The 18470-nt window shown below is 33.3% G+C and overlaps 1 protein-coding gene across 1 annotated transcript; it reads right to left on the bottom strand.

Moving 5' to 3' along the window:
* Positions 1 to 870: 870 nt before the first annotated feature.
* LOC124827095 (GDSL esterase/lipase At5g33370-like) lies at positions 871 to 2870 on the bottom strand. The gene is made up of 5 exons (XM_047300078.2): positions 2570 to 2870; positions 2249 to 2376; positions 1922 to 2164; positions 1580 to 1832; positions 871 to 1356 (listed from the first exon to the last, which is right to left on the bottom strand). The coding sequence occupies exons 1-5, from the start codon at positions 2823 to 2825 to the stop codon at positions 1121 to 1123; spliced, it is 1116 nt and encodes a 371-aa protein (XP_047156034.2). The 5' UTR covers positions 2826 to 2870; the 3' UTR covers positions 871 to 1120.
* Positions 2871 to 18470: the final 15600 nt, after the last annotated feature.

Genomic DNA, 18470 nt, shown 5'->3' with positions numbered 1-18470 from the left:
GTAATAGAGCAAGATGGATAACACATATTAAGCTAATGATGCTACTGTTTCATTCAATTACTGATTGATTGTTGTTGTCTTTTAATTTGCTTTGGTGAAAAGAAATGGACAACAACCAAGCACGAGGTGTTTGTTTCGTAGCTTAATGCATGAACACTGTCCTGTGGATCAGATCGCGTATCAATTCTCTAGTTAAATGGTTTCTTAGGATGAATTTGTGCAAAACTCAAAGTTAAGCAAGCTGGAAGCAAAACTGATCATATCTTAGAAACCTAAGAACATATGACGCAAAGAATCAAACAGACTCCTTTATTTGCTACCTTCGGTGATGCTAATGACATTTCCTTTGTTCCATGTTTACACCTTTTTTGGGCTGATTGAGATCTCATCACCTTTTCTCACCAAAATGGTGGTGGGCTTAGACCCTTCCACTTAAACTTGGCAGAAACTACTATTATGCTTCCCATACAAGAACGTAAGTGAAAAAGCTTAAACTTCAACCCAACTCAAGCCAAGAAAGATCGTTTCTTTCCTTTCTCTGTTCATTCATATATTTTCATATAGCAATGAAGTAATAAATAATACAAATATTTAAATGATTAATTTCAATTCTGTTTTAGTTTTTTTTTAAGTTCCAAATTATAAATTATTTAAAACTAGCTAGTTCTAAACAAATTCAAATCAAGGAAAAAGAATTAATTCTAATGGATTATTTAATTTTTGGATGATTTTTTATAGATTGGTTGAGGTCTAAAGACCCGTAATTAACTTGTAGAAAATAGAACTACTGAAGGTAGGCAATACTTAAATAAAATATTTTAATTGATTAAGGATTCAATTTGAAAGAAAAATTAATCAAGAAATGGGGAAACAAAAACGTATTTAATCCATTCAGTACTTTGGGTGCCCTCCACAGAATGGGAAAAAACTGACAGTGGAACATGATGCAGCTTTTGGAATCGATGTAGCCTTTATATCCTCCACAGTAACTTTTGGTAAAACCCAAGTTATTTTCTTAAGTTTTGTTCCTCTCTTATACGGAGGAATACAGTTCTCACAATTACAACTAATAAACTATAAAACAAGTATAACATCAAACGATGATCATGTTCGCTTGTCTTCATGTGGTGATAGCATCCAAAGCCAAGATGGTGCTAAGGTTCATAGGATTCATGTAAGCTTCAGAACCTGACATGATTTCCTCCACAATAAGTCTGTTGGCCTCTTGAGATGGGTGGAATGCATCCCAAAATGCATACTGCGCCCTGTTAGGGCACAGGTTGGAGAGTGGTGTGCACAATCCAAGACCATTGTAGGGTCCTTGTCCACAACAAGCTACTTTTGCCGTAATAAACCCTGCAGCAGCAACAACAACAACAACACAAACCTTAGACCTTAATTGTTGCTTTATTACTCCACTAGTTAGAACATGATTTTAAATGTTTTGACGGCAACCGCATTGTCTTTCAAGTAACATGAAACACAATTGCAATGTCTGTAACATAACTGCAACCGCAGTGTAAAACCTTGACAAAGAGGACATGGAGTTAGATATAACATGAAAAATAATGTGTAGTACCAAACTGTTCGGGGTTAGTAACGAAGTTGTTGTGCATTTTTCCTGTGTTTGCAGCAATGAAAACGTCCTTTCCAAGTTTCCTGTTGAGTTGTAGCAACATTTGTTCCAGTTGTGGGTTAAACAATTCTGCTGCTTGTTGTAGTTCAGCAGCACATTCTCCGTTTCTGCCTCGTTGGGCCAGTTCTGAAGGGACACAACCCAAAGGTCCTGTGCCTGTCACAAGAACTCTCCTAGCTCCAAGATCATACAGCTTCTGCAGAATTTGTATATGACAGAATGAGAGAAATAGTTATGACAACAACGTTATGCGTTAACCCTTTTGTTTAATCAATAGGGTTTTACCTGCAAAAGCTTTTTGTACTCAGAGATGAGATATGTCACATATTGAGGAAGTGGGTATTGGCGAGACCTTGCTGAATTGGGCACCAAGTAGTAGTTGTTCACAAAATCATTGCCACCTACTGTAATCAGAACTAGTGATTGATTCACTAAACGCTTTGCCTGTGAAGCTCCAATCAAAGAACTCACTCGGTTCTGGTACTCCTGAAAATATTCTAGCTGTCTATACATTCTGATCACGTTTACCTGTATAAAAGTTGCATGCAACATCAATTTTTGAAGTTGAAAGTAAGAACTAAGTTTTACAATTGTCCTTATTAATGAACTTACAAACTGAATTCCAGTGTCATTAAGTATGCCAATTCCTGCTGAAGCGAAATTGGCACCAACTAGGAGCTTATTTCCTGTCAACTCGGGACTCAAATATGGCAATGTAGACTCAGCACCAAGTCGCTGACCTGAAAACGACACAATCATTACTTAGACATACACTTTATGTTTAGTTGCTATTCTTATCGGCTAATTAAGCTACATGAAAAAAAAAAATGGTTCATAACAACAAATTTTGATCATGAAAATAGAACTCTGTAAGATGAATGCTAAAAGAAAACAATGGGGTTGAAACTGTGGGAAGAGATATGTAAACTGAACTGATAAAGTCTGGAATGTTGTAGCCATTGGAGAAACGACCAGTTGGTCTGTGATTTGGAGCGTAATCAATGCCATAAGGAGGAGCATCAGCTCGTGCAGTGGTAGCCAAGTAATTGTTATTTCCATTATCGACAAGTGAATCTCCAAATACAAAGAATGCTCTTGGCCTAGCTTCAGCCCTAGACACAATAACTCCAACCACTAATAACAGTAAACTAAGAATGGTGAAAGGTGAAAATTTTGGCAAGAATGCCATACTGAAATGAACCTGTGATAGGGTTATTGTGTGAGAACTAGCTAGTTTTCGTGATGTGGATGGAAGAATTCCAAGGATTGATTTGTTTATATAATGGACTTTGTCACAGGATTTGATACATGTCTTACTAGTTTAGGAGGTTGCTTTATTGCTCTATTATTGAAGGTTTTATGTTCTTCTAAATCTGGTGCATTGGTCAAAAACATAAGTAAATGTGATAGGTTAGATTCATTATGATGCAACTAGATATTGTCTTCGGTAGTTATGTTACTTCCACAACACTCAAGAGCAATATTTGACCTCAAATGTATAGCTTATTGTTTTTTAATGTTTTCTCTTAATTCAATAGTCCATGAAAGAAAATTGGTAGATTTCATGGAAGCCAATAAAAGAATACGGATCATTTAATATTAATCTTTAAATGCTGTATCAAAATCGAAACTATGACGTGAAAAATAATGGGCATCTAATTTGAACAGGCATTATTAATTTGAATAAAGAGGATTAGGTACAGTTCCAAGGGGAAAAAAACTTAAGTTCTTTCAAGTTATACTTTGGTAAATTACTCGTATTATTAGATGAACTCGACGCATTATTCCCAACTAAATTTGACGAATTCGACATACAATTCCAAATAGAATTGGGATAACAACTTCAAGAATAAAACTAAATACTTTAAGTGTCCTTTATTGACGTAAAAGATTGAAAAGAATTTGATTAACTTAAAGAGATATAAGGAACTTAAACCTTTGAACAAACAAACAAGATTGGTAGAACATGACATATCCATGGTTTAACTTGCGTTTTTTAAGCAAAACATAAAGAAGTATTCAAATGAAATAGAAAATGGATTGAAATTTAAAGTTGGAGAAGAAAATGTCATTGTTATAATGAATCTTAAAATATAAGTATAAACAAATTCACTATTTAATAAAACTTATCAAGATAAGAATAAAAAAAAAGTTATGACTCCTGAAGTTAAACTCCATAAAAGAGAGAATTTTATTCAATGTTCAAAATGGATAATACAAGAGGAGTTCATTCTTCTCTTTAGAGAAACTGTCAACCAATGTGAATGAAAAGACACATCTCATGCATCTTAAACAATTAGAATCCAAAATGCACTCATAAGACTACTTAAAGTAATAATTATCTAACTAGTTTTATAACTAACACTTAGTAAACTTAATTCACCTAAGCACACAGGTGATTTAAGGAGAACGCACATAGTAATCGGTTTCTAAAAATGAGGTGGTGGCTATAAAAGTTAGGCAAAAGAACATGGTATTAGTTATAAACTTCCTCAAAATCAATGAAAATGAGTGTTAAGAAATTTCAACCATCTTTACTTCAAAGTGACAAGTAATAAGTTAAAAATTCTTTATACAAGTATTCTTTATCTTAATTTTGTCCAATTTATCAAATCTCAATCGTATTGTAGAATATTTTAAAGAAATAAAGGAATAATACATAATATGATAACCTTTGGTTGAGTCATGTGAATGCTTGAGCAGAATGGATTGGAGTATGTGAGCGAAAGCTTGGATTGGAATGAGAGGGAGAAAGGTATAATATGATGTTTAAGGTCCCTGGAGAGAAGTGGGACAACTCATCACAAAGAAAACTAGAGTAGTCTTGAGAGAGAGTAAATCTAGGATGATTTTGGTAGATAGTAGAAGGTCCACAATTTTGACAACATTTCATTACAAGTCTTAAAGTGATCTTACAAGTGGATAAACCTTTATTTATAGGTCAAAGAACCCTAGCAGGTGTTCAAAAAAAGAAAGGAAAAATTCAAAATCAAACTCTCAAATTTTGGAGCCTTAGAGGTCATGTAGTGTGACTTGTTATGTGGCATTTTAATGCTTTTTTATTGCAACATGTGCAAGAGATTGAGAATTCTCAACCTTGATAAGCAAAGTGTCACTCTTGAGGTTTCTTATGGCCCAAGAGGGCCCAACCTTGTCATTAATAATAAGGGTTAGACAATCTATTATAGGTGTTAGACGATTGTGTTTTTAATAAAGAATTTCAAGAAAACATTTCAAATAGAGAAAATGATAACACAAATGGTTTGATACTAGTTCACTCAACCTGAGCTACATCTAGAACTCTTGACAAGTTTCACTAATCTTATCTAAGATTTCAACTGAGTTTAATCCACTCTTAGTTGCAAGTATTATTACCATTCTTGGTGCCTTAGTCATTCCTGACTAGTCTGAGTGGGTAAACTCCTGGTTTTTAGGTATTATAACGGCTCTTGATATACATGCAGTATTATCAACCACTCCTAATTTCCTAGCCAATCCTAACTAGAACGTTCAGCTCAATACAATGATTTAGTACAAACACATTCAGTGTTTGATTACAAATATAGATTTAAGTTACTCCCAAGAAGAGGATCAATACAATACAATACAATTTGTGACCTTATGAGATTCTTCATCTTAGGTTGAATAACATCAGACGATATATGCTTGAGGTAGAGTATAAATAGTGTTTAATGATCTTTCTTAAGCATATTGTCTATCTTTATCTCTCTTTCTCTCTCCTATTTTCACCTTTTTCAACTACAACAACATCTTCTCTTCAGTAGATCTTCTTTATCAATGCTTTTATTGAAATATAGCTTGTACGACCTTTTAATGCAAAGCTTGAGAAAACATTCTAAGAATGTTTTCCTATCTCTCAACATCTTTCTGTCCTTTGTGAAAGGCTTTTCAATGAAGTTTATGTTTTAACATTACCTACACAGATAACAAGAACAAAGCATGCAAGCAAAGAGACATATTTTCGTACAACACTAAATGTTTTAAATGTTTATGATTGTTAAGCATGTTGCGTACTCAAAACATTTTATCACATGTCAACATGTTTTGATAAATGCATTGTTCGAAAGCAAAGTGTTTGGTATGTTATGTTATGATCTTATAAGCCTTTTGTTTGATAGCACTGTTTAGACTAAAGTATATTGTTCAACAACGCTTAGCACAACTTAATGTTCATATGCCTTATCGTTTTGTTCAAGAGTTATGGTGTTTCGACACATTGTTAGGAGTTCTATAATGTTTGATGCTTTTTATGTCTTATGCATTGGACATGTTTAAGATATCAAATAATTATGTATCTTTTGGTGGCGTTTAGTGCGTTATTTTGATATCCAAGACAGCACGTTTTATCAGACGTTTGGTGGTTTTCCACATTTGTATGTTGAATTTTAAGCTCAAGGAAGACCCCCACTAGACATTAAGATAACCTAAGTTATCTAGATATGAAGGTTCAGTTCTAAGGCTCTAGAGAAAGAAAGGAACTCAATTAAAAATAAAATAAAAACAACACAAATGGAACATAAATGTTGAATAGTAAACATGATAGATGGAACAAAAAGAAAAGAAAAGATGAAGTAAAACATGAAAGACTTGATAGAGGAAGAGGAATCAAAGTGAAGCATGTCACTTGACACTAAGTCTCACCAATCCAAGATAATTGGCGATGTTGCCTCTTCAGCTCAAAGCTCAACATAAGACTAGAGAAGAGATACTCTCAAAGGACAGAACTTTAAAAAAAATGGTCAAATATATATAAGGTAATTTTACTCAAAATATTCAATCTTTACATAAGTCTAGAAGATCTCTTTTTATAGTTGATGGTGAGGAGTTTTTTAGCAAAAATACAAAGCTAAAGGGTGTATAAACAAAAACAAAAACTAAGGTTATATAAGCTAGGTAAAAAAATGAGGCATCTCGAAAAGGAAAGAACCCTAGCTTAGTCTTCAATCCTTCATATGTAGCACCTTTGACCTTCAGGAATGAAATTCAAATCCAAGTTCTTCCACTCTTTAAAATTCGCTCTACTTATTTAGTTCTAAGCCAACTCCTCTTCTCTACTTCAAGTATTGTTATCCTCTCTCAAGTTGGCACTAGCCTAACCTACAAAAAAAATCCAAGTCAAAGGTCGACAAGTCAACATAAGAAAAGTCAACATAAAAAAATAGAAAATAAAGACAAAGAAGATGGGTTAGAGACCTCCCTTCTAGTTATGCTCCTTGTGATTCTTCTAGGAAGTTCCTCAAGAAATTCATGGTCTATCATGAACTCATCAATATTGTTAATGAAAATTGATTTGGGTTTAAGGTTTGTACTTATAATTCTTTCAGCTACATCTTGAGGTGATTGTGAACTCATTTGGCTATTGGACCTATCCAAGCGGCCTTTCACATCTCGTAAAGAGTAGATGGATCTACTAGCTTAAGAGATTCAAGTACCATAACCTCTACTTTTTACTTCCATTGCTCCAAGAACGCATGTCAACCTCTTGATAGTAGGTGAGGGACATCATGATAACCTTCTTCAAAGATTGCTTGCATCCATGGTGAAAGATGATGAAGACATGAGGTTAGGTGACATGGAAGCTAAGACAATGATGGGGTATTGAGGTGTTTTGGTTTAGTATAAGTGAAGGAATCCTAATAAAGGTGAGGCAAAACTCTTAGGAAAGAAAGCTAGAGTAGTCTAAAAAGGATTCTACTCTAAGTTGAAGTCAAACAAGAGGCATGTGCACACAATTGGGTAACGCTTCATTACTCAAATTCAAGTTGAAAAATACATGAGTAAAGGTATTTATAGGTTAATAAAACCATAAAGTGGTCTCCAAAAAGGAGAGCCAAATCTAGTCTAGAATTTTGAATTTCAAAAGAAAGTACGCTTAAGGTGTTATTTGCCACCTAAGAAATTACATGTTCCTCACCCTTGTGCACATAAGCAAAGACGTGAAGGCAAGTTTTCAGTCTTCTATGTTTAAGAAACCCTAATTTTAGGCGCGCACACCTTGACCCAAAGCTAGGTCCATCTTCATCCAGGCTCAATCTAGACAACTAGGTCCGAGCCCAAAACATGGTCCAAATACAAGGCCTAAATAAAATCCTATACTATTATGACCATAATAAAATGCCCAAAAATATTAATACTTTAATATTTACAAAAGAATCCTAGAGTAGATATGCTCATTTGTGTTACCTATAAAAGGAATAAGATCACTAACAATAAAAGTAGCATGTACTTCATAATCATCAGTAGATCTAGCATGTATGGACTACTGTGAACTCTTTTTACCTACTTGAGGGGACCATCCCATGAGAATTGAGTTTGAACTTTCTTTGTTTTGGAAATCTATCTTTGCTCAAATGGAGCCAAACCCAATCTCATTCCTAAAAAATGACTTCCCTCTTTCCCTTGTTATTTTGTTTCATGCATCTCTCCATTTGTTGTTGTATTTGGTGTTTCACCCTCTCATGCCTTTTCTTCACAATCTCAGACTTAGATACATCATCCTTATGAATAAAGTCACTAGGAGTAGGTAGAAATATTAGGTCCAAAGGAGTGAGAGGATTGAAATGATACACAACGTTAAATGGAGAGACTTTGGTAGTTTTATGGACTATCCTAGTATATGCAATCTCTATGTGAGGAAGATACTCATCCTAAAATTTGTGGTTACCCTTTAGGATTGTCCTTAACATTGTTCCTAGAGATCTATTGACTACCTCTGTTTACCCATCAGTTTGAGGGTGACAAGACGTTGAAAATTTAAGTCATGTTATTATAGGGTGACTACCTATTATATTGCTTGTATCATCTACCTTGTAGCATGCTATAAAATGAGTCATGTTACTAAAACAATCCACTACCACTAATAGGTAAAGGGGTATATAAACCATGGAGCATAGTCCTGAACTTATCTTGTAGACATGCAATGCATCTATGACAATGTCTTTGGACTTCTTTTCTCATGTATGGCCAATATAACTTCTCTTCTAGAATGCTTAGAGTGTTATAAGCCCCACCTTGTGTGTTTCTTTCACTGGGATTTTTCTACAATATCTTCGGGGCACAAATTTAACTTTTTTAAAAAAATAGCCCAAAGAAACATAGAAACCTCCTTGTGCTTTTTTTTTATAGATAACAAATATACAAGATAAATCAGAGTCTTGAACATACAACTCATATATGTGATCAAATCCAAGAAATTGGAATCCTAATTTTGAAAAAAAAGTTGTTTCTTCTAGATAAAGAATTGACCAAAACATTACTTCAATCGTTCTTTTATTTAATCACATATAGAAATTGCTCCAAAAGCTCCCTCTATTTTGCTTGTCTCTTATTCAACTTATATTGTCCCTTCAAGTATTTAAGTGACTTATGGTCAATATGAATGAGAAACTCCTTTGTCACTAAATAGTGTTCCCAAGTTTAAAGGACTTTCAAAAATGAATACAATTCTTTGTCATAGGTCGGGTAGTTACAGGAGGCATCATGAAGTTTTTCACTAATGTAAGCAATTGGTGATCTCCTTGCAACAACATTTCACCTATGCCTACACCTGATGCATCACACTCTAACTCAAAAATTTTTGAAAAGTCAGGTATTGCTAGAATGGGTGCATTGGTGTGTTTTTTCTTAAGTTGCCTAAATGCAAACTCATGTTTCCCACCCCAAATAAAAGACACATCTTTCTTGACCAATTCATTAACAGGATGAAGCTAAACTTAACATAATTTACGAACAAATCCCATAAAAGCTTGCTAAACCCTGCAAGCTCATATTCTCTCAAAAGGCAATTCTTGGATGACCTTGATTTTCTCAATGTCAACATGAACCCCATTTTTGTTGGCAATGAAACTAGAAAACACTACACTATTTACACAAAATGTGCATTTGTCTACATTTGCAAAAAGTTTATTGTCTCTCAAAGTGGAAACAACAACTCTTAGATGTCTTATATGTTCATGCAAAACTTTGACTATACACTAAAATTTCATCAAAGTAAACTACTATAAACCTACCTATGCAATCCTTAAGGACATGATTCATAAGTATCATGAATGTCCTAGGTCCATTAGTAAGGCCAAAAAAGTTATTACCAACAACTCATATAGTCACAACATGGTCTTAAAAATGGTTTTCCACTCATAAACCTTTTTATTCTTATTTGGTGATAATCACTCTTTAGATAAATTTTAGAAAATATGGTATAGCTATGCAATTCATCAAGCATATCATCAAGCCTGGAGATTGAGTGTCTGTATTTAATGGTAATATTATTGATAGTTCTACAATCACAACACATTCTCCACTTGTCATCTTTCTTAGACGCCAACAAAATAGGCACAACATAAGGGTTAAGACTCTTTTGAGCCCAACCTTTCTCCAACAACTCTTGAACTTGAGATTATATCTCCTTAGTCCCTTGAGGAGCTTTTTTATATGCGGGTCTATTTGGTAGACTAGTTCCAGAAACAAGATCTATTTGATATTTTATACCCTGAAAGGTGGAAATACCACTTGGCCTTCTTTGTGGAATACATCATCAAATTCTTTTAAAAGTTTTTGTAAGTCAAGAGATAAAAACCTTGGATTCAAAAGATGTGACAGTGCATATAAGTGTTCCTTTACAAGTGAGGAGGTATGGAGGTTGTTCAATAAGAAGAACTCTCTTTATTAACTTTTTTGACAAAAATGATCTCCTTTTTAATGACCTCGTAGGAAGGAATACCAATCTTCCACACCTTTGATTCATCTTTAACTACTTTTTTTGAGGTGTTTTTGGACTTTTTTGTTTCTTCTTTTCCTTTTTCATTGCTTTTCTTTTTCATTTTCACTTGGTCCTCTATCACTTATGTTAGTGTTAGAGGATGGGCACAACTTTCTTTTCCTTATGAGTGAAGGTTATCTCGTTAGTAAAGTCATTGTCCATAATTTTTTTCACTACTATATGTCAACTCCTCTAAGAACCATAGTCTTTTTTTAAAGGCATTGTGATGAAATATGACATCTACCAAGACACTTAAAACACTTAATTTCATTAATCATTAAAAGAAAAATTGATATTATCGATGACAAAAATCTATTAGTAACAATTAAAATTCATTGGTAAATCAAACTTATCAATCTACCAATGACCAAAACTTCGTTGATAAAATCTTTATTCGTAAATTTTACCAACGTAATAGGAATTTTGTTAGTAAATACTGATAAAAAGAAAAATTGTTAGTAAATATTTGTTGTTAATTATCGATGAAAACTTACGTCGGTAAATATTTAGCAGTAAAAATTTGTCATTAAAATTTGTCAATAAATATTGTGATCTGGTTCATCTTCTTCCTCCTTTCTTATTTTTCTTCCTTTTATCATTTATTTTTTTCTTCCAATTTCTCTTTCTTACCTATATTTAGAAGGATAATGTTGAAATTTTTAAAAAATTTGGAGATGCAGAAAAAAAAAAAAAAAAAAGCAAAGATTGCAAGACCGAATACAAAGCCTTACAAAAACAAATACAAATATTTTTTATCCTAGCCTTAAACCTCCTTCTTACGAAAACAATCTAAAATTTCATTTACCACTAGTTCTTCGAACAAACACAAAGCAAAAAAAAAACTGTAAATAAAGTTTCACCAAAAAGAAAAGAGGCGAGAATATTAGAAATTAATTTACTATGAATACGAAAAACTTGGACATAAAATAAAAATGTTAATTGTTCAAAGAAATCAATTTTACATCCCTATGACAAGACCAAAAGAATGGAACTAATACTCTAGCATCGGTATATATACTGTACGCTAAACGAAATTAATTTAATAATAACTTAAACTAGCATATTCACCTAGGCGACTCTAATCCACCATAATTTAAAAATTAATTTATTTTAGTGTCTTTTTGCAGACACTTATAAACAATAATAAACACGTTGTTTTTACATATGCTTAATCATTAAGCGAAGTTATGAAAAATCATAAGTATTAAATATTATATATATTATGTTTCTTTTAGAAGTTGTTTTTTTTGTGTGTTTAATTTAATAAAGAATGTTTATTTTTTATTTTAAATTAGAAAAATAAGTTGGAAACGATAATTAAATAGGTCTAAATAAAGAAAAAAGATAAAAAAAATACAAGTAAAATTGATGCGCTCAATATGACCTCACTAGAAACATGTAAGACCCAATATGCAATACAATTTGACAAAAGATTATATAAAGAAAAATTAAACACAAAAATAACATAGTACATTATAATTTGAGCCATGCTCAAATTTCCAATGAGTAACTAAGGAGCGAGTAACCATCAACTGAGAGTTGGACAAAATTTTCAAATTATGTAATTTAACTATAATAATTTAAATTTATGTAAATGAAAATTTTCTAAATTCAATTTCATATTTTATGATTTTAACTTCAATCCACTTAATTGGATTTGTATAAAATCTAGATTGATTAGATTAAGTTGAATCAAGTGGGTCTAGATCCAACATTCAATAGAGTTGACATTGAGTAAAGATTAAGTTGAGAAGGTTTATGACTATGGTTATCGCTTAAAAAGACTAGATTGTCTCATAACTCGAAGTTTTGAAACTTAAAAAATATACTTAATGAAATATGTTTTAGAAATAAAGAACATATGAACATATGGCAACAAACAACATTGAGTCATTTAAGCATCTATCAAATGAATCATTTTGATGTCTACGTAACAATAAAGAAGAAACCTGAAAGACTTATTCTCAAAAGTGTTTAAAGTACAAACCTAAGAGACTTATCACAAGAAATCTTGCAAACAACGTCTATCAAGTTACAATCTCAAAGATGCTATTTAAGAAGAAAAGGATGAACCAAACAACATAACGTGTTATAGGAAGAAGTGTCTGATTAGTAAGAGAAGCCTACACAAACTTAGTAAGACATAAGGCTTAAGATACCCACACACAAGTGTTTGAATTGATCCTGTAAAATAGTAAGCATGAAAATCTCTTTTAAGGACAAAACAAATTTTACAAAGGTGATTTATGATAAGCATCGTCTAAACCTATGCAAAACTTAAAGATAAGTTCTCAAGTCTTGAAATTAACATATCTATCCTTGAAAATGACAAAACATTGAATCTTAACTCTTTGTATTCAATAAGTGTTAGTAGAAAGAGATCTGACGCAAATATATTGTCTAATGAATATAAGCTCTAAACTATAAGACGAAGTTTTAGACATGTCATCAATGAAAAGGTCTTATATAAAAAACAATATAATGAAAAGCATGCCTAATATTATACTTCAAGAATTCTTTCATTAACAAGTATCTATCACCCTACATCGTCTTTCAATATTTGAACATTGTGCTAAACCAAATGCATTTATTATTGACATGACCTATGACAAAATGATTTTGAACAAGAAATAATACTTAATGTATATAAACATTCAAAAACATTAAATGTCCATTAATGCATGTATCATGAAGTGTTATTTTCTTGTATCACTAGTGTAGTAAATGGAAACGACACCGATTATTTTCGTCTATACGCAGCGGTTCATGAACCGAGATATATATAGTGCAGTAAAGGGGTAGCCTTTTTGCCTCAGTTCTGAACCGAGACAGTATGTGGGGGTCTTTTACCTCGGTTGGATTCGAAACGAGGCGATAGATGATTTTTTTTTCAAAAAAAAATTGGGACTTTTGCCTATTCAAAAAAAGGATGACCAGACGGTGAAGTCGTAGTGGCCCTAGTAGGTACTGGGGACAATGGTGGGGAGGGAGATCTGCTGGCTACGATAGGAAGCGTGGAGGTGGAGTGCGTGTTAGTAGACACCGATGCGGGAGTTAGGGTTGTGGACGGATAGGGTGACCTGCATGGTGAGAGACAGTGTTGGAGATGGGGAAGAGAGAGTGAAGCAGGGCTTGGTGGGGTAGAGGATGACCCATATGAGGAAGACAAGGAAGATGACTAGGATGATGAAGGTGGCGACGCCGATGAGGATGAAGCAGAGGAGACGATAGCCAGTGGTGGAGGCAACGACAATGACCAGTGGTGGAGGCAACGGCGGCGAAGAAGCAAATTGTTCGAGCAGGATTGGAAGCAGTAGTTTGTGTTCTCTGGCGGAAGAAGAAGAAGAAGAAAGACCAAAATTGTGCTTGTTGTGTTTACACTTCTACAATTTAACTATCGAAGAGACTATTACCTCAGTTATAAAAACAACCGATGTGTAAACCTTCTAGAAAAAATTCAAAATAAAATTGTAAATGAAAAATTTGAAAATATCTACTAACTATAGGCCTCGGTTCGCGCTTAAACTGAGGCATAAAGGGCCTATGACATTGGTTAAAATGGAACCGAGGTAGTAAAGGTTAACAAAATGCATTTGAAACATTCATAATCAGTTTCTAGTAGGATATACTGCCTCGGTTGGTCAGAGAACCGAGGCAGTAGACCTATTTCGTAAAAGTTGTCAGGGTTTTTCTGCTCGATTAGTCAGAGAACCGAGGCAGTATGGCTATTTTGAAAAAGTTGTCAAAGTTTTTTGCCTCGGTTGGTCAGAGAACTGAGACAGTAGACCTATTTCAAAAAGGCTGTCAGGTGAAAAGTCTCATTCAATAGGGTTTCTTGCCTCGGTTGGTCAAAGAACTGAGGCAGTATACCCCTTTAACCATCAGTTCAAATTGAACCGAGGCATATAGTGTCTCCAGAATTACGAAATTGTCACCGGTTTTTTATATACTTCCGTTTTTTCTAAACCGAAGTGTAATGTGCGAGTTAAAAAGTTGTTTGTTTACTAGTGTATGCTTTGTCATCATTCACCCTACAAGTCAGAAATATACAATGGATAAATCATAACTAAAGCACACGTTGGATAAAAGCCTTGATAGAATTACATAACATTGTAGGAATGTTTCTATTGAAGACTTTTACTCTGACAAGCCCATTAATGTTTAACGTATATAAACATTCAAAAACATTAAATGTCCTTTAATGCATGCACTATAAAATGCTATTTCACTTGTATGTTTTGTCCTTATTCACTATGCAGTCAGAAATATATAATGTATAAATCAGAACCAAAGCACACGTGGGATAAAGGCCTGGAGAGAATTACATAACATTAATGTTTCTATTGAAGACTTGTGCTTTGCAAACCGTACAAGTATGCAATCAATGAAAAACTATGAAAGTGTTGTACAAACTTAAGAATTTAAGATTGATTAAAACTATTTAGCCATAATAGAATGTAATTCTAAACCATAATAGTTAGAAAAGAATACAAGGTTTTACTACGCTGATTAAGGAGGATTGTGTGGGTTTTCAAAACTTTTTGAAGGAGATTTACTCTTTTCTAGTTCTATGAAATCGAAAAATTTATCGCAATTAATTTGGGAATCAAAGGTGATAAAAAAATTGATAAAGAACAAGATAAAAGAGATAAAGGATGAGATAGATTGCACAAAAATTATATATTGGTTTAATTTACAAATGATCATAATCCACTGTCAATATTGTTTGTACTAGCTTCACTACAAGCCAAACAACATACATTTTAATATTAGCTCTATAATGCACTTAAAGAGGGCATGTTCTACCCTTGGAACACACCAAGGTTCTAACCCAATCAACTCTTGATCACACAAGATATACACTAAAAATGCCCTTGCAACTCTGGAAAGGAAAGAATGTACTAGAATTTTCATATTAGAAATTTTAACAGCACAATACAACCTTTTGAATTTTCAAACCTTTTTGACTATTAAAAAAACACAAATTATCTCAATGAATTTTCTTTTCATAATAGTATTAGATGTGTAACAAAAATGAATGAAATTTTCTATTTAAAGAGTTTAAAATACTGATTGAAAATTGATTTAGACTTATTTAATCAATTAGATAAAGTTAGTAATCAATTATTATCACTAAAATTTTGAAAACAATTACTTTTTTTTGTCTAATTCGATTGTAAAAAAAATCTAATTGATTAATTTTTTAGAACATTTGAAAACACATAATTTTACTCTCACTTTTAATTGATAAACAAAAATAGATAATCAATTATTCCCTCATGAAAAGTATCAAGAATAGTTCCATTGAATTTTTACACAATAGATTAACAAAATCATAAAATCTTTTACACATCACTAGTGCAATAAAGGGAAATGACACCGGTTAATTTTGCTTATAGGCACCAGTTCTGCAACCGAGGCATATAGAGGCGAGGTAAAAAGGATAAGTTTAATGCCTCGGTTGTGAACGGAGTCAAAAAGAGATCGATTTTTGCCTCGATCCTCTTTTGAACCGAGACTGTATCTTAGAAAATTCTAATAAAAAAAATTCAAAAAACTGTTGGGTCCTTTACCTCAAACCTTTAATAGTTCAGAAAATCACTCCAGGGATTCATTACAAAGCATCAAAGTTCAGATACATACATTACAGAGCATATAACAAAAGCCAGTGGGATGAAAGAATCAATGTTCTTCATTACAGAGCATATAACAAATAGAAAAAAAAATCAGAAAATAGAATCCGAAAATCATTACAGAGCATCAAAGTTCAGATACATCAGAAAATCAGAAAATAATAGTTCAGATACATTACAGAGCTAGAAAAAAAATCAAAGAAACCAAGGATTCATACTTTTGAAATTGCACACTCAAAGTACTCAATAACCTCCTCATTTTCATGCTTCATCAATAGAATTCGTCCCAGCCTCAAACCCAGCCTCAAACCCCATTTCCCAGTTTCTGAAAATCGTCAACGGCAAGCGGCTCCCGACGGCAAGTGGTAAGCGAGAAGCGGCTCCCGACGGCAAGTGGTAAGCGAGAAGCGGCTCCCGACGGCAAGCGGCAAGCGGGTGCTAGGCCAGCGACTCCACCACTGGCACGGGCCGCACCAAGCGGTCCACGAACAGCACCATCTGAGAAACAAAAAGAAAAGGGAGAGAAAGGGGATCTGGATCTGGATCTGGATCTGGAAGCCGCACTCGAAGTCGTCGCACACGATGAGGTGGTGGTGGCTCCCAATGGCGGCGAGGCGAAAGGTGGCGTGGAGAAGGAAGAAGAAAGCTATCGATGCGTGGTCGCGGCCTCCATGGAGTTTGGACGAGAACGAAGGCGTTGTGGTTGCGGCTTGCGGGTTTGCGCGTGGTGGCCGGCGGCGTGGTTGAACGGTAGTGCTTGCGGCAACCGTAATGGCTGGTGATGGTGGCGGTCTGATGATGGGGTTTGGTGGAGAGAAGAAATCGTGACGGAGGGAGGGAGGCAAAGATGAGAGCGAGAGCGCGAGAGATGAGAGCGCGAGAGATGAGAGCGAGAGTGCGGGAGTCTGAGAGAGAGGGTTTTTGATTTTAACCTAAGGTATACTGCCTCGGTTATATTTAAAACCGGTGCCTAAACCCTTTAAGTGCATCAGTTACACAGCGAACTGGTGCCTAAACCATTTAAAATTTATATTATATGTCTCGGTTGGCCTTCTACTCGAGATAGTAACATCTATAGACATCGGTTCAAATATAACCGAGGCATATAACTGCTCAATATTTACCGAAATGCCACCGCACTTTTATACGCTTCGGTTTCAGTAGAATCGAGACATATATAGCGCGTTAAAAAAGCCTCTTTTTACTAGTGCATGTTTTTATTTGTGGAACAACTTTTGTTTTAATTAATTTTAATATAAGTTATATACTAAACTGAAAACCTTGTGAATAATTTATCTGAAATACTTTCAAACACTTGCAATAAACCTTAAAAAAAGTTTATATATTTTCAAATATCATTATCAAAACAATTTTATTTAAAACTTAATGTATACTTTCAACAACAAGAAGAAGATAAACTCCTTTTTTTCCTAATCATGTTTATAAATAAAACTATTAAATCATAAATGGAACTATACCAAGACAGCATAAATGGTCCGTGAGAGGGTGGGTTAAATTCGGGCATTTAGATTATTATACTTTGAAATAAAAAGAGTTGTAATATTTTGTAATTTTGATATAATAACATTTGTGTTATAATTATAGTCTATAGACATTAATATTACTACTTCACAACAACTAGGTAGAACGTGTTGACAAAAAGTCATATTAAGTGTACTAATTCATTTTCTAATTCATTTTCGATGAAATTTTAATATAAGTAAAAAATTTAAAAAGTAAACTTCTATATGAAATTAACAATCATGTTTAAAAAAAACATTCACATGCACTCAATCTTTCTAAGTATATGTTATGAATTAAAAAAAAAGTGTAGTATATGGCTTTAAATAAGTTTCTTTCATTTCATTTCCGCTAAATAATTCTTCGCCCACTCCAAGCATGAAAGCAACATTAAATTGACAAATTAATTGTACAATTAAAACAGAAGAAACAACCGACAATGATGTAGAAGCTCCACCATAGCATAATTGACAAAGTTTTTGCATTGGAAGTGAACATATCAAGATAGTCTCCAGGTTCAAACTCAATTAAATTTTCCTACCCTTCTTTTCAATCTCTTTTATTTTTTAGGTTATTAAAATAAAATGTAATCAAATGTTATAGATGTTATATATATAAAATATTTTATATATTTATATATGATATATACAATAAGTTATTATTTTTGCTTTTTTGTTTAGATTATTATTATCATATTGTTATTATGTTTTGTTACTATATATAGTTATTACTTTTATTTAAATAATATATATTCTTATAATGAATTTTTTTCTTTGGTATCATAAGTAATTTCTTCGCATTTATTTCAATGTCTTCCTTTTCATGATGAAAATTTTAACGGTTGATTTTAGAGATATGATTAATTCTACTTTATATGCTAATCATTTATAGAATGACTTGG

The sequence above is a fragment of the Vigna umbellata genome, chromosome 4 (genome assembly GCF_029865625.1).
Source record: "Vigna umbellata cultivar VRB3 chromosome 4, Vumbellata_1.0, whole genome shotgun sequence".
NCBI classification, from domain to species: Eukaryota; Viridiplantae; Streptophyta; class Magnoliopsida; order Fabales; family Fabaceae; genus Vigna; species Vigna umbellata.
This window is presented reverse-complemented; position numbering and strand designations above follow the sequence as displayed.